Below are 19,706 nucleotides of genomic sequence, written 5' to 3'. Positions count from 1 at the left end.
TGTTCAACTGGCCGACCGCTCAACAAAGTAAGCACATGGTATTATGGAAGATGTGCTAGTCAAGGTAGACAAATTTCTAATTCCTTCCGATTTTGTTATTCTTGACATTGACGAAGATGCCAGTGTGCCTATGATCTTCGAGAGGCCATTCTTAGCAACCTCAGGAGCATTAATCGATGTACCTAAGGGTGAGTTGATAATGCGCGTGGATGGAGAGCAAGCAATATTCAAAGTACTTATAAATGAAGCTCTTCCATTGCCTGCTTCTCAACCTAAGAATCAAGTCAATTACATTGTGGAGAAAAAGGTTGAGGAAGGGAACAAGAAGGAAGTTCATCAGTGGCATGAAGGAAGAAAGCCAAAGGTTAAAATGGAAAAGCCCAAGAGTAAGGAAAAACATGTGAGGACTAAGTTTAAAGTTCCTAAGAACCCTCATCCTTATCCACATGCATATGAGTATAACCATGGCATGACACAAATTCTGAGCAAGGGTATAGTGTCATCACTGAGCCCAAGTTACCAGCCACCATGATCACAAGGGGTACGTCAGGCTCGTGACGTTAAACAAGCGCTACTTGGGAGGCAACCCAATGAGTTTTTATTATTCCTTTTTTTTTATTTTATTTCCTTTCCCTTATCTGTGTTAGTTTTTATTTTGATATTTTTCTATTTTATTTTAATTGTTTTTGTTTGACCATCTAGGTTTATGTTAGGGTCATTTGAACCTCTTTGGTATTTTGGGTTGTAATTCTCCAGTACATTGGTCATGATATTTCTGACATTTCACATGTGTGTTGTTTATACTTGCACAACAGTATTTTCTCTGACTACTTTAGTTATTGCTGAGGACAATAATATTCTAAATCTGGGAATTGGGGCCGCGTACGCGTTAATTGAGGTATCACACATAGGAAAAGGTTCAGCAGATTCGTTGCCACTTCAGGGGAGTTATTTTAACCTTTCCAGTTATTTTCATTTTGGTAGAATTTTTTTTTTAGTTTTGTTTTTAGTCTCATTTCATGCTATGCAAAAACACATTTCTGATTTAGATGTGCTACTCGGTCAATTCTTTGGTTGAAAATGAGGAAGCCTTGCATGATATACAGGATTGTCATAACATTGCATAGAGCATGAATAGAGATTATGATTGCTCATTTGTTTGATTTCTATGTTAATAAGGGATAATGATGCTTGGAATGAAATTAGGAAGAGTCTAGTTTGATACCACAACTTGTAAGGTTTGCGCCTATACAGTTAAATTTTTTTTTAGAGTCCTCACTGCAGTAGTACTCTAGAACTTGATCTAATTCTCTCCAATGCATGTGTTGATTGAAGTGATAGAGGCATTTTATTCTACTAAGCTTATGGCCAAATAGCTACCTGATAAATCATCCATTGTTAGCCATGTTGAGCCTGAGACCATTTTTTTTAATTACCTTATTAAACCGTTTAGACCACTTCCATCAGAACTTACCTTAATTGAGATTGAAATGTCAATAATCAAAAAAGTTAGAAGTGATTGAGGTAAGCTTCACTAGATGTTAAGCAGTTGAAAAGGAAAAGAGAAGAATAGTTCTCATGAGACATTAAAGAGGAAGAAAAGTAAATTGCAAATATTGAAAAGCAATGATGAAGGTAAAGGTGAGAAAAAGGGAAGGAATCATGAATTCAAATAAAAAGTGGAGCTGAAAATTTAGTTGAGAGATGATTGAGTTTTAATGAAAATGATGTTTTAATCTCGATAATTATTCAGCTACTTTCCAAAAGTTTCTAACATTAAGCCAAGCCAAGTTATAACCTTAAGAAGCCCTTTTGATCAATCATGCATGTGTTGATGTTCCTCATCTTCAGGAACTTGAGAAAAAGATCAAGCCTATGGTAGTGCAACAGCTGTGATGGAATGAGTGATGATGAATAACCCCAAACACTGAGTGATGAGTGAATATCATATCTTGTGAGGGGTAATCAAGTTAGACTCTGATATTTGAATGTAGTTGATAAGCATCATCTTAAGTTTGACTTGGAAATCATTCATGCTTAGTATAGTAATCTTTATGATTGTCTGCGCAATGCTATGTTTGATTAATTGGACCTTGCTTCCCATGCTTAAGTTCTATTTATTGCTGAGGACAGCAACATCTAAATCTGAGAATTGTTTTATGTGAGTCTAGCATATGATGTTTTCTAACTTAAAAGAAACAAGGAATTAATTATAAACGTGTGAAAATAGTCATTAAATGCAAGAAATATTGATTATTCCTTCTCAATCATGCTCTCACTCAAGTTATATGTTTAAATAGCAGGAAAACCACAAAAAGGAGCAAAAACAAAGAAGCCAAATTTCCCGCTGGCGCACGACACTCTGGAGTTGGCGCACGACGCGCGGAGTTGGCGCACGGCACTAGGGAGTCGGAGCACGCGCGCGCGGAGTTGGCGCACGGCACTCAGGAGTTAGCGCACGGCACTCTGGAGTTGGCGCTCGGGGCGCCGTTAATAGATTCAGCTTCTGTTTTCCCAAGCACGGTGCGCCAGGCCTGGCGCCCCGTGCGTGGGCGATCCTTTTAAAAACTCCAATCTGAAGCGAATTACATGAAAATGGGCCCAATTAAAGGGAAAGTGAGAGAGGTTTTCCTAAAACCTAATAAAAGGATCAGAAACAAAGAGAGGAGAACTTTTTGACAATCAAGAAGAGAAAAACAACAAAGAGAGTGGAGATTCCTTGGAGCTTCTTGGAGATTCAAGGATTTGATCGATCAAGACGGAAGATCTTCATCTTCCTTTTCTCTTTTAAGTTCTAAATGTCAATTTCTTTTATCTTTATTTTGTCAGACATAAACATGTCTGGCTAGTATTATCATTATGGTAAGGGTCACAACCCTTGATGTGAACCCTTTGTACCTTGGTTGAAATTTATGTTTATCTATTTTAATTGCATTTATCTTTTCTTGTTCTTCATTCTATAATTCTATTGGACTTGATCAATCTAGTAGGATTGCGAGGGTTAGGGTTTTCAATAGGGATGTTGGAATTCTAATTCCTGACAAAGAATAAGATAAATGTTCATGTATGCACTAGGGATAGGCTACATGAACTGTGAACGTTAGAGATTCATTGATTCTAAGGGTTAACTCGAAAAAGGATTTCTAAGGGATTAAGATTCTAATAGAGTTAATAAGGTTAAAGTCACTAAGGGATTAGGGCTTAACTAATCATATAAAAGATGATGAATTGTTTGATCAATTGAATAGGTAAATGTAAACGTAATCCAAGTTGCAAGGTGGGAATCGAAAAGGTGTTGGTGTCTCTTTACCGCAATATTTTCTCAAATATTTTCTCCATCTTTAATCTTTTGTTCTTGCATTCTAAAAGAACTTTTGGAATCATTTATATTATCGTTAATTGTTTTAGTTTATTTTATAAACCACAATTGTTCTCAACCTATTTTGATTAATCCAACAAGAGAGGAATAATTATAACAACTTAGGTGCCTCAATCCTCGTGGAGACGATACTCTACTCACTCTTTTATTACTTGGTACGATCGGTGCACTTGCCGATTTTACACAACATACGATGACATGTTAACAAACTGGGTATACACGGGGTGTTACACCCACCCTAGCCCCCTACTGGGTCCGCCTCTGGTTCTATATAGAATTCTTATTTCTCTCCCTATTTATAGATGATCATGGATCATTCTTCTATGCTCTGGATTTCTTTATGATTATTGGGAGGAATTTCTTAAGTATGGAGATTGCACTTCTTTGCAGTGTTATAAAACTCGGCCTCACCTGGAATCCAGCGAATCGATCACCGGACCAGTTTGAGTCAAGCATTGGACCGGCTATGCACTGGACCCGGCCAAACCTGATCGAAACCGGTGACACGGTGACTCGGTCGGGTCATGCATTTAAATAAATAAATAAAAACCAAAATTGTTTTAAAAAAATGTAGAACTCATTTTAAAAAAATTTGTAATTTTATTTGCTAGTAGTATACTCTTCTACAATGATCTCAAATTTCGGTTTCCAATACTAAAACAATTTGCAAAACAATAAATTAAGATAATGTGACATATATCATTTCAATGTAAATGAATTTGAAAAATATGAATTCACAACATCTGACCTTTTGAATGTTATTAAGAGGTATGCTTATAGAGATTCTGAGTTGCAATTTAAATTAACATAGTAATCACGTGCATTTTCATTTATTTGTGCTTCGTGAACTTGTAAAAGTGTGATTGAGTAATTTTTAAACTTATTTAATGAACCTTGTTTAACTCATTTTAAATATGGAGAATATAATTAAACTTATATGTTCATATATATATATATATATATATATATATATATATATATATATATATATATATATAACCAAGTCAATCGGTCCGACCAGTAATCCAGTGACTCAATACCTCGACCGAGTCGAGTTTAATAACATTGCTTCTTTGTATTGGAAGTAGCCGCCCAAACAATTAGGAAAGAACAACTTCTAACAAATCTCCCCCTTTGACTCAAGTTGGCGGGTTGTCAACCTTACTCCATAACAATAGTCTTCAAATTTTTTTGTTAGTACCTACTTGGTTATCATGTCAGACCAATTTAGGTTAGTATGTACTTTGTCAAGCTGAAGGTGTTTTACTTCTATCATATCTCGGATCCAATGGTACTGAACATTAATGTATTTTGAACGAGAATGATAGGTAGAGTTTTTTGTTAGATGAATTGCACTTCGATCGTCATACTTAAGCGCATGCATGTCTTGTTAATGGCCGCATTCAAGGAGGAAGTTCTTCAAAGACATCGTTTCCTTGATTGCTTTTATTGCAGCAATATACTTGGCTTTAGTGGTTAAGAAGGCAACACACTTCTACAGTTTAGATTGCTAAGATATTGCTCCCCTGCAAAGATAATCAGGTAACTCGTCGTCAACTTTCTTAAGTCAGTATCACCTCCTAAGTGGACATCCGAGTAGCCTTCCAACTCGGTCATTCCTCTTCCAAAACAGAGACATGGTTTAGTCGTTCCCCGAAGATATGTAAAGATCCACTTGATTACAGTCCAGTGCTTCTTGCCCGAATTTTAAAAAAATTAGCTTACTAGACCAACAACATGAGCAAGATTGGGTGTTGTACACACCATTGCGTACATGAGGCTATCATCAACTGACAAGTTCGAAACCTTCAACATCTTTTCTTTGTCTACATTGCTAGTTAGACTTTACTTTTGATTAAACTTGACGTGTCTAGCTAGAGGAGTATTCACTAACTTGGCTTTGTCTATGTTAAACCCCTTAAGGATCTTCTCAATATATTTCGCAAGAATAACCACAACAGTTTATTTGATCGATCTCGTATGATCTTTATTGCAAGAATGTTTTGTTGGTCCAAGATCCTTTATGGCAAAGGACATGCTCAAGGATTCTATAAGGGCGACAATCTTCTGGTTCTGCCCAACTATCAACATATTGTCAACATAAAGTAAAAGGATTATTAAGTCTCTAGTCTGATACCTTTTTACAAACACACAATTATTGGCTTCTGTCTTCATAAAGTCGTGTTCTAACATGATGGAGACAAATTTCTTGTACTGCTAACTTGGTGCTTTTTTTAGGCCATATAAGCTCTTCTTAACCCAACATACCAAGTGTTTTACTTGGAACCCAGAATCCATCTGGTTGTTCCATATACATATTTTCTTCCAAATCATCATGAAGAAAAGTTATCTTCACATCCCGGTAATTTCTAGGTCCATTGAGGCTGTCACACTGAGTACAATTTGGATTGAGATCATAGTCACCATTAATGAGAATATTTCGTCAAAGTCAACACATTTCTTTTGATTGCAACCTTTAACAATGATTCAAGCTTTGTATCTCGGCTTTAGGTTGTTCTCTTCAGTTTTAATTTTGTACACCCATTTGTTCTTGAGAGCCCGTCTTCCCTCAGGTAGCTTAACCAGGTAAAAAGTGTGGTTTTCATGCAAGGTTGCATCTCTTATATTATTATTATTTTCATTTCATTGTGCTCAGAACTCGTCATTGCTTCTTCGTAGCTTTGACGCTCCCCGTCTTCTGCAATCACAATGTACTTACCAGCAGGGTACTTAGTAGATGGATGATTGTTGAGTTTGTGGTTGAGGTCGTGAGCTCGGTCATCAGTTTCTACCTGGACTTCTGGATGACCTGGTTTTATTCCATCTAACTCGCCTTCTTCGTCTTTTGTTCGCAGTTCTAGTTGTCCGACTTCATCATTGATTTGTAAAGTAGGTTCGCCCCACGTGACTCGGACAGGAGATATAGACTCATCATGGGAAGCAACCCAAAGTTTTGGTTTCTTGATGTCTACGATTGTTTGGTCATCATAGAAGATTACTTCTCGACTTCTAACTATTTTCTCGTTGACGGGGTCCTTAAGTCGAAATCCAAACACACTTCTTGGTTATATGAGGTGTATGCACTATTTGGTCTTTGCGTCCAGTTTAGCACACTCTTCTTTAGGAATGTTGACAAAAACACAACATCCAAAAACTCTTGGGTGTTTATAGATGGATTTATTACCAATCCAAACTTCTTTCGGGATCTCTCTTTCTAGAGATCTTTAGGGTGATAAATTTATTAGGTCCACTGCTATTTTTCAGCCTCCTTCAAGAATAACTTTGGCAGCCTGATATGTGATAACATGCTTCGAACGTACTCTTCAATGGTTCAGTACATCCTTTTTGCAACTCCATTCAAATGAGGCATTTTGTAGGAGTTTTCTATAATTTGATGCATGATGACATGCAAATGGTCCTCAATATTTGCCTTCATTGTCATCCCAAACAATTTTCAACTTCTTCTCGATCTCTCTTTCTACTAGGGCATATAATTCTTTGAATGCTTGAAGAATTCAATCTTTTGTTTTAATAAAAATACCAAAGCTTTCTACAATGATCATCAATAGAGTAACAAAATAGAATATCCCATTGAGCGATCTTTTCGACATGGAACATACATTAGTGGGAACTGATTCAAGAACACACCTTCTCCTTGTGGGATGATCCTGCCCTAAGAATGATATCATGCGTTGCTTGCCAGCCAGACAATGTGTGCAGTCTTCTAGAAGTTGGCCGTTCAACCCGGGAAGCAAACCATTCTTGGTCAATATTTGGAGTCCTTTCTCACTCATATAGCCAAGCCTTTTGTGCCATAGTTCCATACTTTATCCTTCTTAGATAACATTAGTTTCTCTGCATCATGGCTACTGTCTTCCGATTTAGGAGCTCTTATTGTTTTTCATTCTTTCCCTTTGGCATCTCGACACTCAAGGTGCGTTCATACATGTCTTTATAGTAAATATGGTCCTCCATTATTGGCTTCCAATATGAATAATTCTCTGTGATAAGTTTCGACATATCACCGTCATGTGATACACTACTTTCCATCTCTGATACCACTGTTGGGTCAAAAGATCATCTTAGTTAGAGCGAAAGAAAATAGAAGCTAAATTCATCAAGTCAAGTTGATGAACCCAAAACTTGGAAGTCGACCATTATCAGGTCAACGAAATAAAAGAAAAAGAGTAGTAGAAGAAGGAGAAATACACACAGGTTTTTAATGTGAAAACCCCCTTTAGTGTGAGGAATAAAAACCATGTGACTTAGTCTAGAAAATAGTCCACTATATAAAGTAGGAATACAAGATGATGTTCTTCCCTAGTACACCACTAGAGGATTACACAATTTTCTCACCTGCTCTTTAGGATGAAGTATCTCTCTTGTTCGGAAGAGAATTCTAACACTCTGACTATTGTTCTATAAAGAATTCTAATTTCTCCTCCTATTTATAGATGATCAAGGTTCATTTTTCTATGATCTAGATTTCTCTACAATTATTGGGGGGGAATTTCCTAAGTATGGAGACTTGCACTTCTTAGTGTTGAAATGTGTAGCCGCCTAAATAGTTAAGGAAAAACAACTTCCAACATGATAATAGGGCATTTTTAGTGCACGGTATATGATAAAGTTTGATAATATAAGATCTGATAGTATAAGGCATAATTGTATAAGACTAGATCAAATTTTGATACTATCCTCAGCGTTTGGCATGATATTGTATAAGATAATGTATTATATGAGATAATATCATCTAGTATTTGATAATGTACTGTATAATACCAGATAAAATAAAAATAAATATTTTTTACAAAAATACACTTTAATAAAGAATTTATATAATTCGTCTAAATGTGCCATATGATATTAATTTTTATAAAAAACTATTGATCAGTGTGTCCATAAAATATATTAACTTTTATAAAAATAAAAATCTCCAATATTTTAAAAATTAATATATTGAAAAAAAATTATTTTAATATATTAATATTAAAATAATATATTAATTCTTGAAAATTACACTGATCAACGATGCTAATATATCAACCCCTTATCAGGGGCTTAACCCACTTCCTTAGACTTGATTAAGTTATACATCATTTTGATATATTAAGAGATTCCGCTATATAAACTTATATTATACGATAGTCACACCAAATAACTAAAAATATTATAACGTATAATATAAACTTATATTATCAGGCTTTATGCATCACACCAACAGGCCTTATGGCAATACCTCACATACAGTAACGAATGCTCAATTATGTGAATTCAAGAATATTCTAGACAACAATTTTTATTTTTATTTTGGCACAATAGACGGGCTGAGCCCCAGCGAAGAGAAAACATAGAAAAACCAAACAACAACTAAAGTAGAAAGATAAAGACAAATCAGAAACTAATAAGAAACAATAAGATAAGCTTGATCAGATCATGGTGGGGATAAGAATTTGATGTAGTTTCCCTTGCCTGTGGACACTGCATCTTTAGCTAACAAATCAGCAGAGGTGTAGCTACTATTGATGTGGAAAAATTTAATAACCCAATCATTGTTTGTCCATTTCTTTAATCACTAGAAGCATCATGAAATATATATTTTTTTTTATGAAAAATGGTAGTCAAAATTCTTGTTAGAATGATGTGACATGTCTGTTAATTCTAGACTGCATCAATAATCTGTATTACTTCATTCAATCCAACAACCACTCTTATTTTTTCGTTCGGACCTTTTTTACTTAGTGAATAACATTGGACACCACTTAAACTCCTATACTTTCATTATCGTATTAAATATATACGGCCAATTTGGAAACTAAATATATTTCATCAGAACAAGAATCGTGACAAAAACACAATTCGGTCATGTAGCCAAATCAACTATCATTGCTCTAACATATATACAAATATAACATAAGCTACAAATACAATGGCTCAAAAACATATCATTGCAACTACACTGCCAAGATTATTTTAATCTTAGGCTTAATGGCTTTTTCCAAGTCCACATGTTGACTGCTGCTTGCTTTTCTACTAGACACGACACCACAAATAACTACTCAAAAAGAATTTCCTAAAAGAACCTGATTGGTAGGCTGTGCAGTCAAAGAATGTACAGTGCTATAGCAATAATATAAGGATGGACACATAGACGTTTTTGCAAAATACTCCTTAGACCTTTTCCAGGCTACATCTCCACTTTCTTAGCTGTTAGTTACTGAATATGCACTTCCAGGAACCTTGACTAAAAGCTCATCCTCAAGTATACTACTACCTCGTACCTCGAGAAGCCTATGGTCCTGAATTTTATTCAAAAAGTGATGTGAATAAGAGATCATAACATCTTCCGGATTATAGAAAATAAAATTATCTTCTACACACATATAAAAATGTGAGATTCTACACATACATAAAAGTGTATGGAATTCATATTTTCTTTTTCTCTCTCTTCTCTTCATATTGCCCTATATGGGTCCCATACACTTTTATATACATGTAGAAGATAATTTTATCTCTTATAATATGAGAAACTTCAAACCCTTAAATAAAATTACTTCCAAAGCATGAAAGAGTGATTCAGGCAAGGTATAAAATTACTGTCAGGCACTATATAGTATAAAATCCTTGATTATAAAGGATGGAAAGCAATATTTAAATTACAGTCGCAATCAACATGGAAATGGCACATAAAACATACACAACATAGGCATAGCGCCAATACAGCAGAATCTTGAAAACAAAATCAATACAGAACGGCTAGGTGAATAACCAATATTAAAATACATTAAAATAACTAATCTGAGATCCATCACATACTATTAAGAATTGAAGAATACCTGGCCAATGAAATCTAGTCATTCAAAATGCATGCAGATGAATCTTATTATATTACAACCCCACCCGACACAGTGCACCAAACTGAAGAGCCACAAGCAATTTAAAATTTGAATCCAAGTATGGCAGTTTCCAAATGCACCTTTACCGGCCACCTAAGATTTGAATGGCTACAACCATAAATCCGTTTGGTTTGGAATAGTGTAAAGGTGTGATAGCATTTCTTTGAACAGATTAGTGCCAGCATTATATATCAGACGGACATAATTGTTTATCATTCTCATTTCTATAATTTAAGAAAAGAAACATATTCATCATTCAAGAGTCAACTAGCACTGGTTCCATCTTTGGCCCAAGCATATGCATGACAAACAAGACGTAAAACTGAGGATGTTTTGTGATACAATAGAGGTGTAAGGATATGTTCAACTTTCAAGCTGCATCTGACAGAGATCTGTCAACTGTGAGATGAATAGCTTCAAAACCAAACAATATTATCCTTACACAAATGGGATGAATGCCTGACATAAGGTGTGTCATGCAGTTACTCACATTTGATACATCTGACAGACTGGCACACAACACACCACCAGGGAATGCATGCCTATATGCATCAGCAGAAAACGGAATTATGCTTGCAACATACCTTAGAGCCAAGAGCATCCTTCAGATCATTTTTCATGCTATTCATTAATAATTTCAGTTGTTTCCTGGCATTTGCTCTTGCTATGCGTCGTTCAGAACTCTGTGCAGCAGTAACATCATAATGGCAGGCTACACACAGAGTCCTCATATTCTCCAGTTTGCATTCACCTATAGATATAATTAAATAAGGTATAAAATTCAAACCTAAAGCTAAATCTATTTTTTCTGCAAAATAGAGGGAATAGCAAGGTGACACATATAAAAGTATTTTCGTTGAAAATTAAAGGTATAAAATTCAAACACTCAAAGCTAAAATCTAACTATTCTGCATGCAAAGGATGGAGACATATATATACATCTCAGTAGAAAATCTATAGAACAGAAAAAAGACGAAAAGCAAAATAATAAATTAGCCAAAACTGTTAGATAAATGATTTCCAATCTTCCATGGAACATTAATGAAATGTGGTTAAACTCAACCACCATTTTAGGGTTCTTCTAGTATCACTAAAGGTCAAACTCCGGTGCATAACAGCATAAGGCCCCTCAACTTTGCGAGACTTGGGGTGAGGAGCAATTGTACGTAGTCTTCCCCTTACATTTTTGCAAAGAGACTATTTCTTGTAATGACAAATTGATAATCAGTTCCATTACATACAGAAATCGTTATAAGGTTACTTTTAATATTAAAGAACAACAATCAAACACTGGGTAACAAATGGCACCTAAAGGAATCTAAAAAAGCAAGGTTTCAAATCTTCAAAAATAACAATGAATTCAGCAGATATATCCCCATTTGACTGGTGCTAAACGAAAGAGTAAAGGGATAAAGAAAGAAAAGAAAGCTCAGAGAGATTAAGAGATTAAGATAATGAATTTTGCAACTTGCAAGCATGGCTTCCTGAGCCACGAGCTGCGATTCTAGATCTTCAAAGTTGCTCGAGTCTCTTCCTTAGAAGTAGGTGATGAAGGGACCATAATCTTCGGGCAATCCTTCAAGAACGGTTTGTATAAGTTCACGCTCAGAGAAGGTGATGTTTCGCAATTCAGAACTGACTTGATTCGCCTTTGCTTTGGTCACTGAATCGAAGTATTTATGAATCTTGTCCCATGCTAGATGAGACTGACGCAGCCAAGAATTTCATTGATGATTTCCTCTGATAAATTAGACTGAAGCCATGAAAGAAGCATCTTATCAGATTTTTCCAACTCGATGAAAGCTGGATTTACGATTTCTGCAGCTCGATCTTCTTCTGATTGAAAGCATAGAGGAATTTTTGGATTAACTAGATATTGATTTCTGCAGCTCGCCATAACACATTGAGAGCTACTCTAATAGGTGCGCATATTGGGGTCGACGTTCGAAAGCCCCATTTGGTCCTCAGCTGTGTGAGTTCTGCTGATTAGATCCCAATTGTTAGCACAAAATGGGCTGGTTGTGGACTGTTGATGCCCAACTCAAACCCAGCCTGCAGTCGGTTATACCTGTAGGAATGAAGGCTCACTGGCATATTCTCCTCGAAACACAGCACTTAATCAAATTCCTGACTCCTGAGCCAATCTCATCACGTTGAGTATCTCTTTCAATTCCAGATGCACATTCATACGTCGTCCTTCGAACCATTAAGGAAATAACCCAGATAGTGTTCATTGGCTAGAGATGGAAAGGGTGACCATTGTTCTTGCTCATATTTTGTTCCAATCGAATTTCCCTTCCACCTCATCTATCAGTTTTTCATTATTCTTGCCCAATAACCATTATACAGTTTCCCTTCTTCCTTCTAGAATAAACTATCCACAGCTGTGGACTTTCCTCAAACATGTCGGGGCCTAAAGTGTTATCCCTAACAAAATTTTACTGAATTCAACAAGTAATTGTAGCTGTATACAGTCATCTTACTATTTAGAGAATTATTACATCATGTTGAGATATATAAAACCATTAAAAAATCCTCACCCACCAGCTTAAGCTTTTGGGTTGAATTGGTTCTTTACATGGTATCAGAGCCTCGCCGCCCCCCACTTTCTCTTGTGAAATTTCTTAGCACAGGTAGGCTGGGCCTGTTGCATCATCCACTCTTCAAGCCCAATGGGCTCTTGCGTGAGGGGGCGTGTTGAGATATATAGTCCCATATTGGTTGTATGAGCAACTAATGTGGAATTTATAAGGCCTTGGGTACTCCCACCCTTTGAGGTAGCTTTTGGGGTGGTGTATCTCAAGGTTCTTTACACATCATAATACCCAAATCACAGGGATAATCAGAGAAAAGAAAGTTTCTGAAAATTACTCTCTGTATTCATTCAGAATAAAAGGTTACACTATAAACACTACAGTAAGCTCGGGAGAGAAAGAAAAATAATAAAAAAAACAACAGCACCTAAACTTCAGCATATAGACAGAAAACTCCCAAAAATAGTAAAGAGAGTAACTTTACAGTTAATAATTCCATGATTTCAGGATTGTTTCAATAAACCTTTGAGATTCAAATTTAGAATCCAACAACCTGATTACATGAATGTTTCACATACATCAAGATTTTATATTGGCTCTTCCGTTGAACCAATTAAAACCAGAGTTGAAAGTACCGGAGTTTTAAAAGTTCAATTGCTGCCAAAAATATATGTTTAAATAGAAGTTAAATAGTACAGTATTCTCAGAAACATAATCAAGTAAATGGTCGTTTCAAGGAAAAACAAGTCACTAAATGTAAAATTTGATATTTTAACTCTGCCTGAAGCAATTATTATACTTCAAAATAAATTATACCTCCGCCTTGATATACTGGAACAATATGATCAGCATGCCATGCATTGCCTTCAGTTGGATCATTGACAAGCTTCTCAAGCCTGCAGATGATCAACTAGTGTTTAAGACTGTTGGTGTCTGGTAAATAAGCAATTTTATTAACAGTCTTCCGTACAGAAAGTCTTTTAACAATCATATAATGTCGTTTAACATCATAAGAGAATAACTTCAGGTCACTTTCATAGACTCACATGTTCTTGCGCTTTGCAACTTTTGGTGCTACTTTCTCAATGTACTCTCGTCGTCTTTCCAGTGACAAAGGTCTTATATGCTCAACAAGCTTATGACAGTTCAATTGGCAATTTGTGCACACACCTTGTTCAATTTGGAAAAGTTCCTGAAGATCTCATCTCAAGTACATTTAATACTAGCTCAGAGACAGGACAAAACTACACAGACTGTTTCTAATGAAGAGCATCCAAAAATAAAGCAAAATTAGTCAAATACGTTCTGATTTGAATGAATATGGTCAATGTTCTAACCTGACGGAGGAATCTGTTGCTAGTTCTCATGCGATACTCTTCGAAGCAGATGAGATTACAAAAAAGATCTTCAAAAAATTCAGGTGTCTTGGCATTGTTACCCCTGAAAGTAGAGATATTAATTGAAGACAAAAAAATAAAATAAAAGCAAGATATGATTGGTATAGGACTTACATGCACTGCTTTTGACAAAGCTTACAGAGTGGCTCATCTGTCAGGCTCCAGCCTTGAGTGTATTCTTTTTCCTTCTTACCGAGGCCACTTCGCAGATAAACCTTTCTCCAGACAGCATCTGATGGTAAAGGATAGCTAACCTCTGTTAAAGGTGTCATCCGTCGTTTACTTCCACCATTTAATAATCCCTGTCAATCATAGACTTTTGCTACATTATATATGCCTCCAAAGAACCAAAAAAAAAGGATGAACATATTTTATAAAAAATGATCATATATCCATTAAAACAGAGTTCAAGTTTACGGTGCACACCCTGTTGTTGTGATTATTGCTTTCATTCAAGTAGCATAACTCAACAGCCAAAGGAAGTTGTAATGGTTTTCCAAGTAACTTCTTCCGTTCAATTGACCTCAAATTCTTCCACTCATTTGCAAAATCCAGAAGAGCATGCCTATAAGCCGGGTTGTCCTTGATAGATACAAACTCTATCTTTCTTTTCTCATCATCAGCAACAGAACTCAGCAACTCGAGTTCCTCTGGTCGGAAATTTTTATGAAGTGGCTGTGGTCTTGTATCTGTACCCAAAATGCAAGTGTACAAGTGGATCCTTCCAGTGTATGGGCTCACCTGAAGAGCAAGCACATGTTATTCCTGTATTTGTAAGAATGATGAACTGCGCTATCCAATCTCTGTGCATAATACCAAGGCGATAAGCACAACCCTATCCCATAACACAGGTAAGGCCACCTACATGCACTTGAAGATGTGCATATTCTACTCTAACTAAATACACCAAAGAAAAGCATAAATCCCACACTACAACCACAAAGTTTAAGCTCCCTTATTCTTTTTAAAACAGGCTTCAGAAACATGAGGAAAGTCACACTACAGGGTTGAAAGCAACATCAGAAATCAAATAAGCATATATTTGTCTCAAGAACTTTGCTTCTACTACGTAGAGTATTAACCAATGAGCCAATTACTTACAGGACTAAGTCTAACATCAACTTTATTTTCTTGTACAATGAACCGACTTAAGTCTAACATCAACTTTACCAAGTAAGTTTTACCTCAAATCGCAGAGAACCAACTTGATTAGAGCAATGTTCATCAGCTTCAACCAGATGAACAAGCTCTTTCTTATCTGCTTCTGTTGTTGAAATTGATTCCTTATCCTGCAACTGAAAAATAAGAGACCCTTAGGCACTCACAAACACACATGAACTAAGTGTGGTTATTATCTCCATTAGAAAGTTGCATGAAAATGCACCTCTGTTACTTGATCTCTGACTTTAAAATTCTTTTCAGAACATCTCTTCTCGGCATCATAAACATAAACATCAAGATTTTCATCCAAAACCAAAGCCTTGCCTAGATCAATGTTAGAGCAATGTTCCTCAGATTCAACCGGATTAACTGGCTCTTTCTCATCTGCTTCTGTTGTTGAAATTGATTTCTTATCCTGCAACTGAAAAATAAGAGACCCTTAGGCACTCACAAACACACACATGAACTAAGTGCAGTCATTATCTCCAATAGAAAGTTGGAATGAAAATGCACTTTTATTACTTGATCTCTGTCTTCGAAACTCTTTTCAGAACATCTCTCCTCAGCATCAAAAACATCTACATCAAGATTTCTATCCAAAATCAAAGCCTTGCCTAGACCTCGACAGGAAACATTATCAACCTATTCTACCAACAAAATAGAATAATTAAAAAAAAGCAAGTAATAGAGTGAATAAACAAAGACAACAAAATACCATGCTAAAGTGAGGGAAAACAAAAACTATAAGTCTTACCATAATATTAACACTATGAATTGAGTTATTGACAAAAGTTAGCTCATCAGAATTATCATCTTCATTTGCTTCTGATTCATTCAAATTTACTGCAGAAGGTTGCTTATCCAATTGTGTTTCACTTGATGCATCTTTGCATTCAGATTCCTCTTCACAACTATCAGTTTTTAAAGATGTGTCTAAATAAGAAACACCTTCAACCTGCCACCCAACATCCCCAAAAGGAACCTGATGTTATACAAGAGAACACACACACACACTGATAAGAATTTAATCCCTTCTATCAATTAAGAGGGAGACACTTTGTATATTAATAAAAGGAACGATTACAATAAGATTTGCAACAGAAAAAAATGAAAGAGCCAAGGCTCCCTGCTAAGGAGATAACTCCACTAGCCCCCTCTACACCAGTAGGAAATTAACAAGTTAATCGATACCCTCTCACTCCTACTCTCCATCCCATATAAACCTCTCCAGCAACAATGAAAGCAATAACAACAATAACAAACCCCTCCACTCACTCTCTCTCCAAAACCGTTTATTACAAATTACGCGTCACACAATTTCCCTATTCCTATTCTTTCTGTGATAAACCAGCATTGGTTCATTTCTCCTTTGCTTGGGCTGTTGTTCCTCTACATTCATGGGCTGCTCCTTTTCCTCTATACATGGGCCTGCATCTGTTGGGCTGCTTGAAGTTGCACGTCTCTTATCAATACCACCCTCTTTAGATACTGTCTTGTCCTCAAGACAAAACATAGGAAATTGCCCTCTAACATCATTAGCTTGCATCCAGGTAGCTTCTTCAACAGGTTTGGATTTCCAGAGAACCAACCATTCTTCCACAATGCTGCTCCCTTCCTTGACATGTCGCACAGCCAAGACAGATTCTGGAGCATGAATATTATTTTCCTCCACCGCCATACCTGCTGGTAATTCACCTTCAGCTAAAACAGATCCGATGGCCTTCCTCAACTGGGACACATGAAACACGGGATGGATGTGAGAACCTTCCGGAAGCAACAGCTTATAGGCCACTGCCCCAACCTTCTGCACAACCTGGAAAGGACCGTAAAATCGTGCAGCCAACTTGGGGTTGATACGCCTAGAGACGGACATCTGCCTATGCGGTCTCGGCTTGACATAAACCCAATCTCCAATGGCAAATGCTATGTCCCGACGGTGAATGTCAGCCTGTTTTTTCATAGAAGACTGGGCACGAATCAAATGGTATTTCAGCTGGCGTAGAGCTTCATCTCTGTCATATAAGACTCTGGATACAGCATCCACTTGGGTTTCTCCCACCAAAAAATGTGTAAAATTAGGAGGAGGACGACCATAGACAGCAGCAAAAGGAGTAGTGCCAATGGAGCTATGGTAAGATGAATTATACCAGAACTCAGCCCAGGAAATCCAAAGTGACCACAGCTTGGGTTGCTCCAAAGCAAAACAACGTAAATACGTTTCAAGGCAACGGTTTACCACCTCGGTTTGGCCATCCGTTTGAGGATGATAGGAAGTACTCATTTTTAAAACAGTCCCTTGCAGACGGAACAATTCTTTCCAAAAATTGCTAAGGAAAAGAGGATCACGGTCACTTATGATGGACCTGGGCACTCCATGAAGGCGAACAATTTCTTTGACAAATAAGTCAGCAACGTGCTTAGCAGTAAAAGGATGCTTAATCAAAATAAAGTGAGCGTATTTGGATAAACGATCTACTATTATGAAAATCACCTCATAACCTTGGGACTTAGGGAGCCCAGAGATGAAGTCCATGGAGATATCCTCCCAAATCAGCTAAGGCACAGGCAATGGTTGAAGGAGCCCAGCAGGAGCCAAAGTCCGATGCTTGTGTCTTTGACAAACGTCACAAGATTTCACAAAAGCCATAATACGTTTTTGCATTCCCTTCCAAAAAATACCACTAGCAAGCCTTTTAAATGTACGGGTAAAACCCGAATGGCCACCGGTTGGTGATGAATGGAATTCCCTTAACAACTCAGGAATGAGAGAGGAGTTGGAAGACAACACCATGCATTTTTTATAAAACAGCAACTCTCCATGTAAAACATAGTCACCAGGAGCAGCTTGTCCAGATTAGAGGGCTGTGAGTATACCCTGCAAAAACAGATCAGACTTGTACTCAGCCTTAACGACATGCAGATCCAACCAATAGGGACTGGACACCAAACTCGAAAGCTCAAGGTTCCCTGGTTCCATCATTCTAGAGAGGGCGTCCGCGGCTTTATTTTCGGGCCCAGGCTTGTATACAACCTCAAATTGGTACCCCATTAGCTTAGACAGCCAACAATGTTGATCAGAGGTGGTGATACATTGAGACAATAAGTGCTTTAAGCTCTTGTGGTCTGTATACACAGTAAAGGAACGCCCCAAAAGATATGGACGCCAGTGTTGTATGGCAAGGGCTAGGCCATAATCTCCTTCTCATATACTGACTTTGCAAGATTTCTGGGAGCGAGTGCTTTGCTATAATAAGCTATAGGCTGCTTCTCTTGCATTAACACAGCACCTAGACCCGTACCAGAGGCGTCACACTCAATCACAAATTCTTTAGAGAAGTCAGGCAGGGTGAGGACCGGAGCAGAAGTCAGTAGCTCCATATGTTGATCAAAAGCTGCCTTGGCCATATCATTCCAAAGGAAGCCACCCTTCTTAGTGAGTTCAGTCAACGGTTGAGCAATCTTGCCATAGTTTTTAATGAAACGTCGGTAGTAGCCAGTCAGACCCAAGAAACCACGAACTCCCTTCACATTACATGGTTGTGGCCAATCAATTACAGCCTGAATTTTTGAAGGATCCATGGCTACTCCTTGAAAGGAAATCACGTGACCCAAATACTCTACAGACACCTCTCCAAAGCTGCACTTCTTCCTGTGAACGACCAGGTGATGTTCCTGCAACAATGACATAACTTCTGCCAAATGGCATAGGTGAGTTTCCCAAGTGGGACTATACACAAGGATATCATCAAAAAAAACCAAAACAGTTTGGCGAAGTTGCTTCCTAAAAACTGAGTTCATGGTAGATTGGAAGGTGGACGGTGCATTTGTTAGGCCAAAAGGCATAACAAGATACTCATAGTGTCCATCATGCGTACGGAACGCAGTTTTGGGAGTATCCTCCGTTCTAACCCTGATCTGGTGAAATCCCGATTTCAAGTCAATTTTTGAAAAGTATCTAGCACCATAAAGCTCATCCAGCAACTCAGTAATGGTAGGAATTGGATACTTATCTGGGATGGTGACTTTGTTCAATGCCCGATAGTCCACACACATCCTCCAAGTTCCATCTTTCTTCTTGACTAGGATGACTGGACTGGAAAAAGGGCTGACACTGTGTCTAATTTCCCCCTCTTGTAATAACTCCTTCACTTGCCTTTCAATCTCATCCTTATGGTGATGAGCATATCGGTATGGTCGAACACTGACTGGACCCGTGCCCGGCATCAGGTTGATGGCATGGTCATGCTCTCGAAATGGTGATAGCCCCTGTCTCTTGTCGAAAACACTCTGGAACTGATCAAGGACCTGTGTCAGGCTCCTTTGCTGCTCCTCGGTCAAA

General features: G+C 37.3%; 1 protein-coding gene across 3 annotated transcripts in view; it reads right to left on the bottom strand.

Annotated features, from left to right (window-relative positions):
- Positions 1–9,219: 9,219 nt before the first annotated feature.
- Positions 9,220–19,706, bottom strand: part of LOC133303060 (uncharacterized) — a 34,510-nt gene continuing 24,023 nt past the window's right edge. Inside the window, exons 15-25 of one of the 3 annotated variants that reach the window (XM_061502908.1) lie at positions 16,122–16,349; positions 15,890–16,009; positions 15,591–15,788; positions 15,391–15,501; positions 14,633–14,947; positions 14,321–14,508; positions 14,147–14,249; positions 13,856–14,001; positions 13,626–13,705; positions 10,860–11,026; positions 9,220–9,678 (exon numbers count right to left, since the gene is read on the bottom strand). In XM_061502908.1, the coding sequence (XP_061358892.1) occupies positions 9,583–9,678; positions 10,860–11,026; positions 13,626–13,705; positions 13,856–14,001; positions 14,147–14,249; positions 14,321–14,508; positions 14,633–14,947; positions 15,391–15,501; positions 15,591–15,788; positions 15,890–16,009; positions 16,122–16,349 (1,752 nt within the window). In that variant the 3' untranslated portion in view covers positions 9,220–9,582. The remainder of the gene's footprint in view (positions 9,679–10,859; positions 11,027–13,625; positions 13,706–13,855; positions 14,002–14,146; positions 14,250–14,320; positions 14,509–14,632; positions 14,948–15,390; positions 15,502–15,590; positions 15,789–15,889; positions 16,010–16,121; positions 16,350–19,706) is intronic. The other 2 variants (XM_061502909.1, XM_061502910.1) reach the window with 2 other exon arrangements.

The sequence above is a fragment of the Gastrolobium bilobum genome, unplaced genomic scaffold (assembly GCF_033153095.1).
Source record: "Gastrolobium bilobum isolate Gb01-03AN ecotype WA unplaced genomic scaffold, APGP_CSIRO_Gbil_v1 utg916, whole genome shotgun sequence".
Lineage (NCBI taxonomy): Eukaryota > Viridiplantae > Streptophyta > Magnoliopsida > Fabales > Fabaceae > Gastrolobium > Gastrolobium bilobum.
The sequence above is the reverse complement of the archived record's forward strand: the minus strand, read 5'-3'. Positions and strand labels throughout refer to the sequence as shown.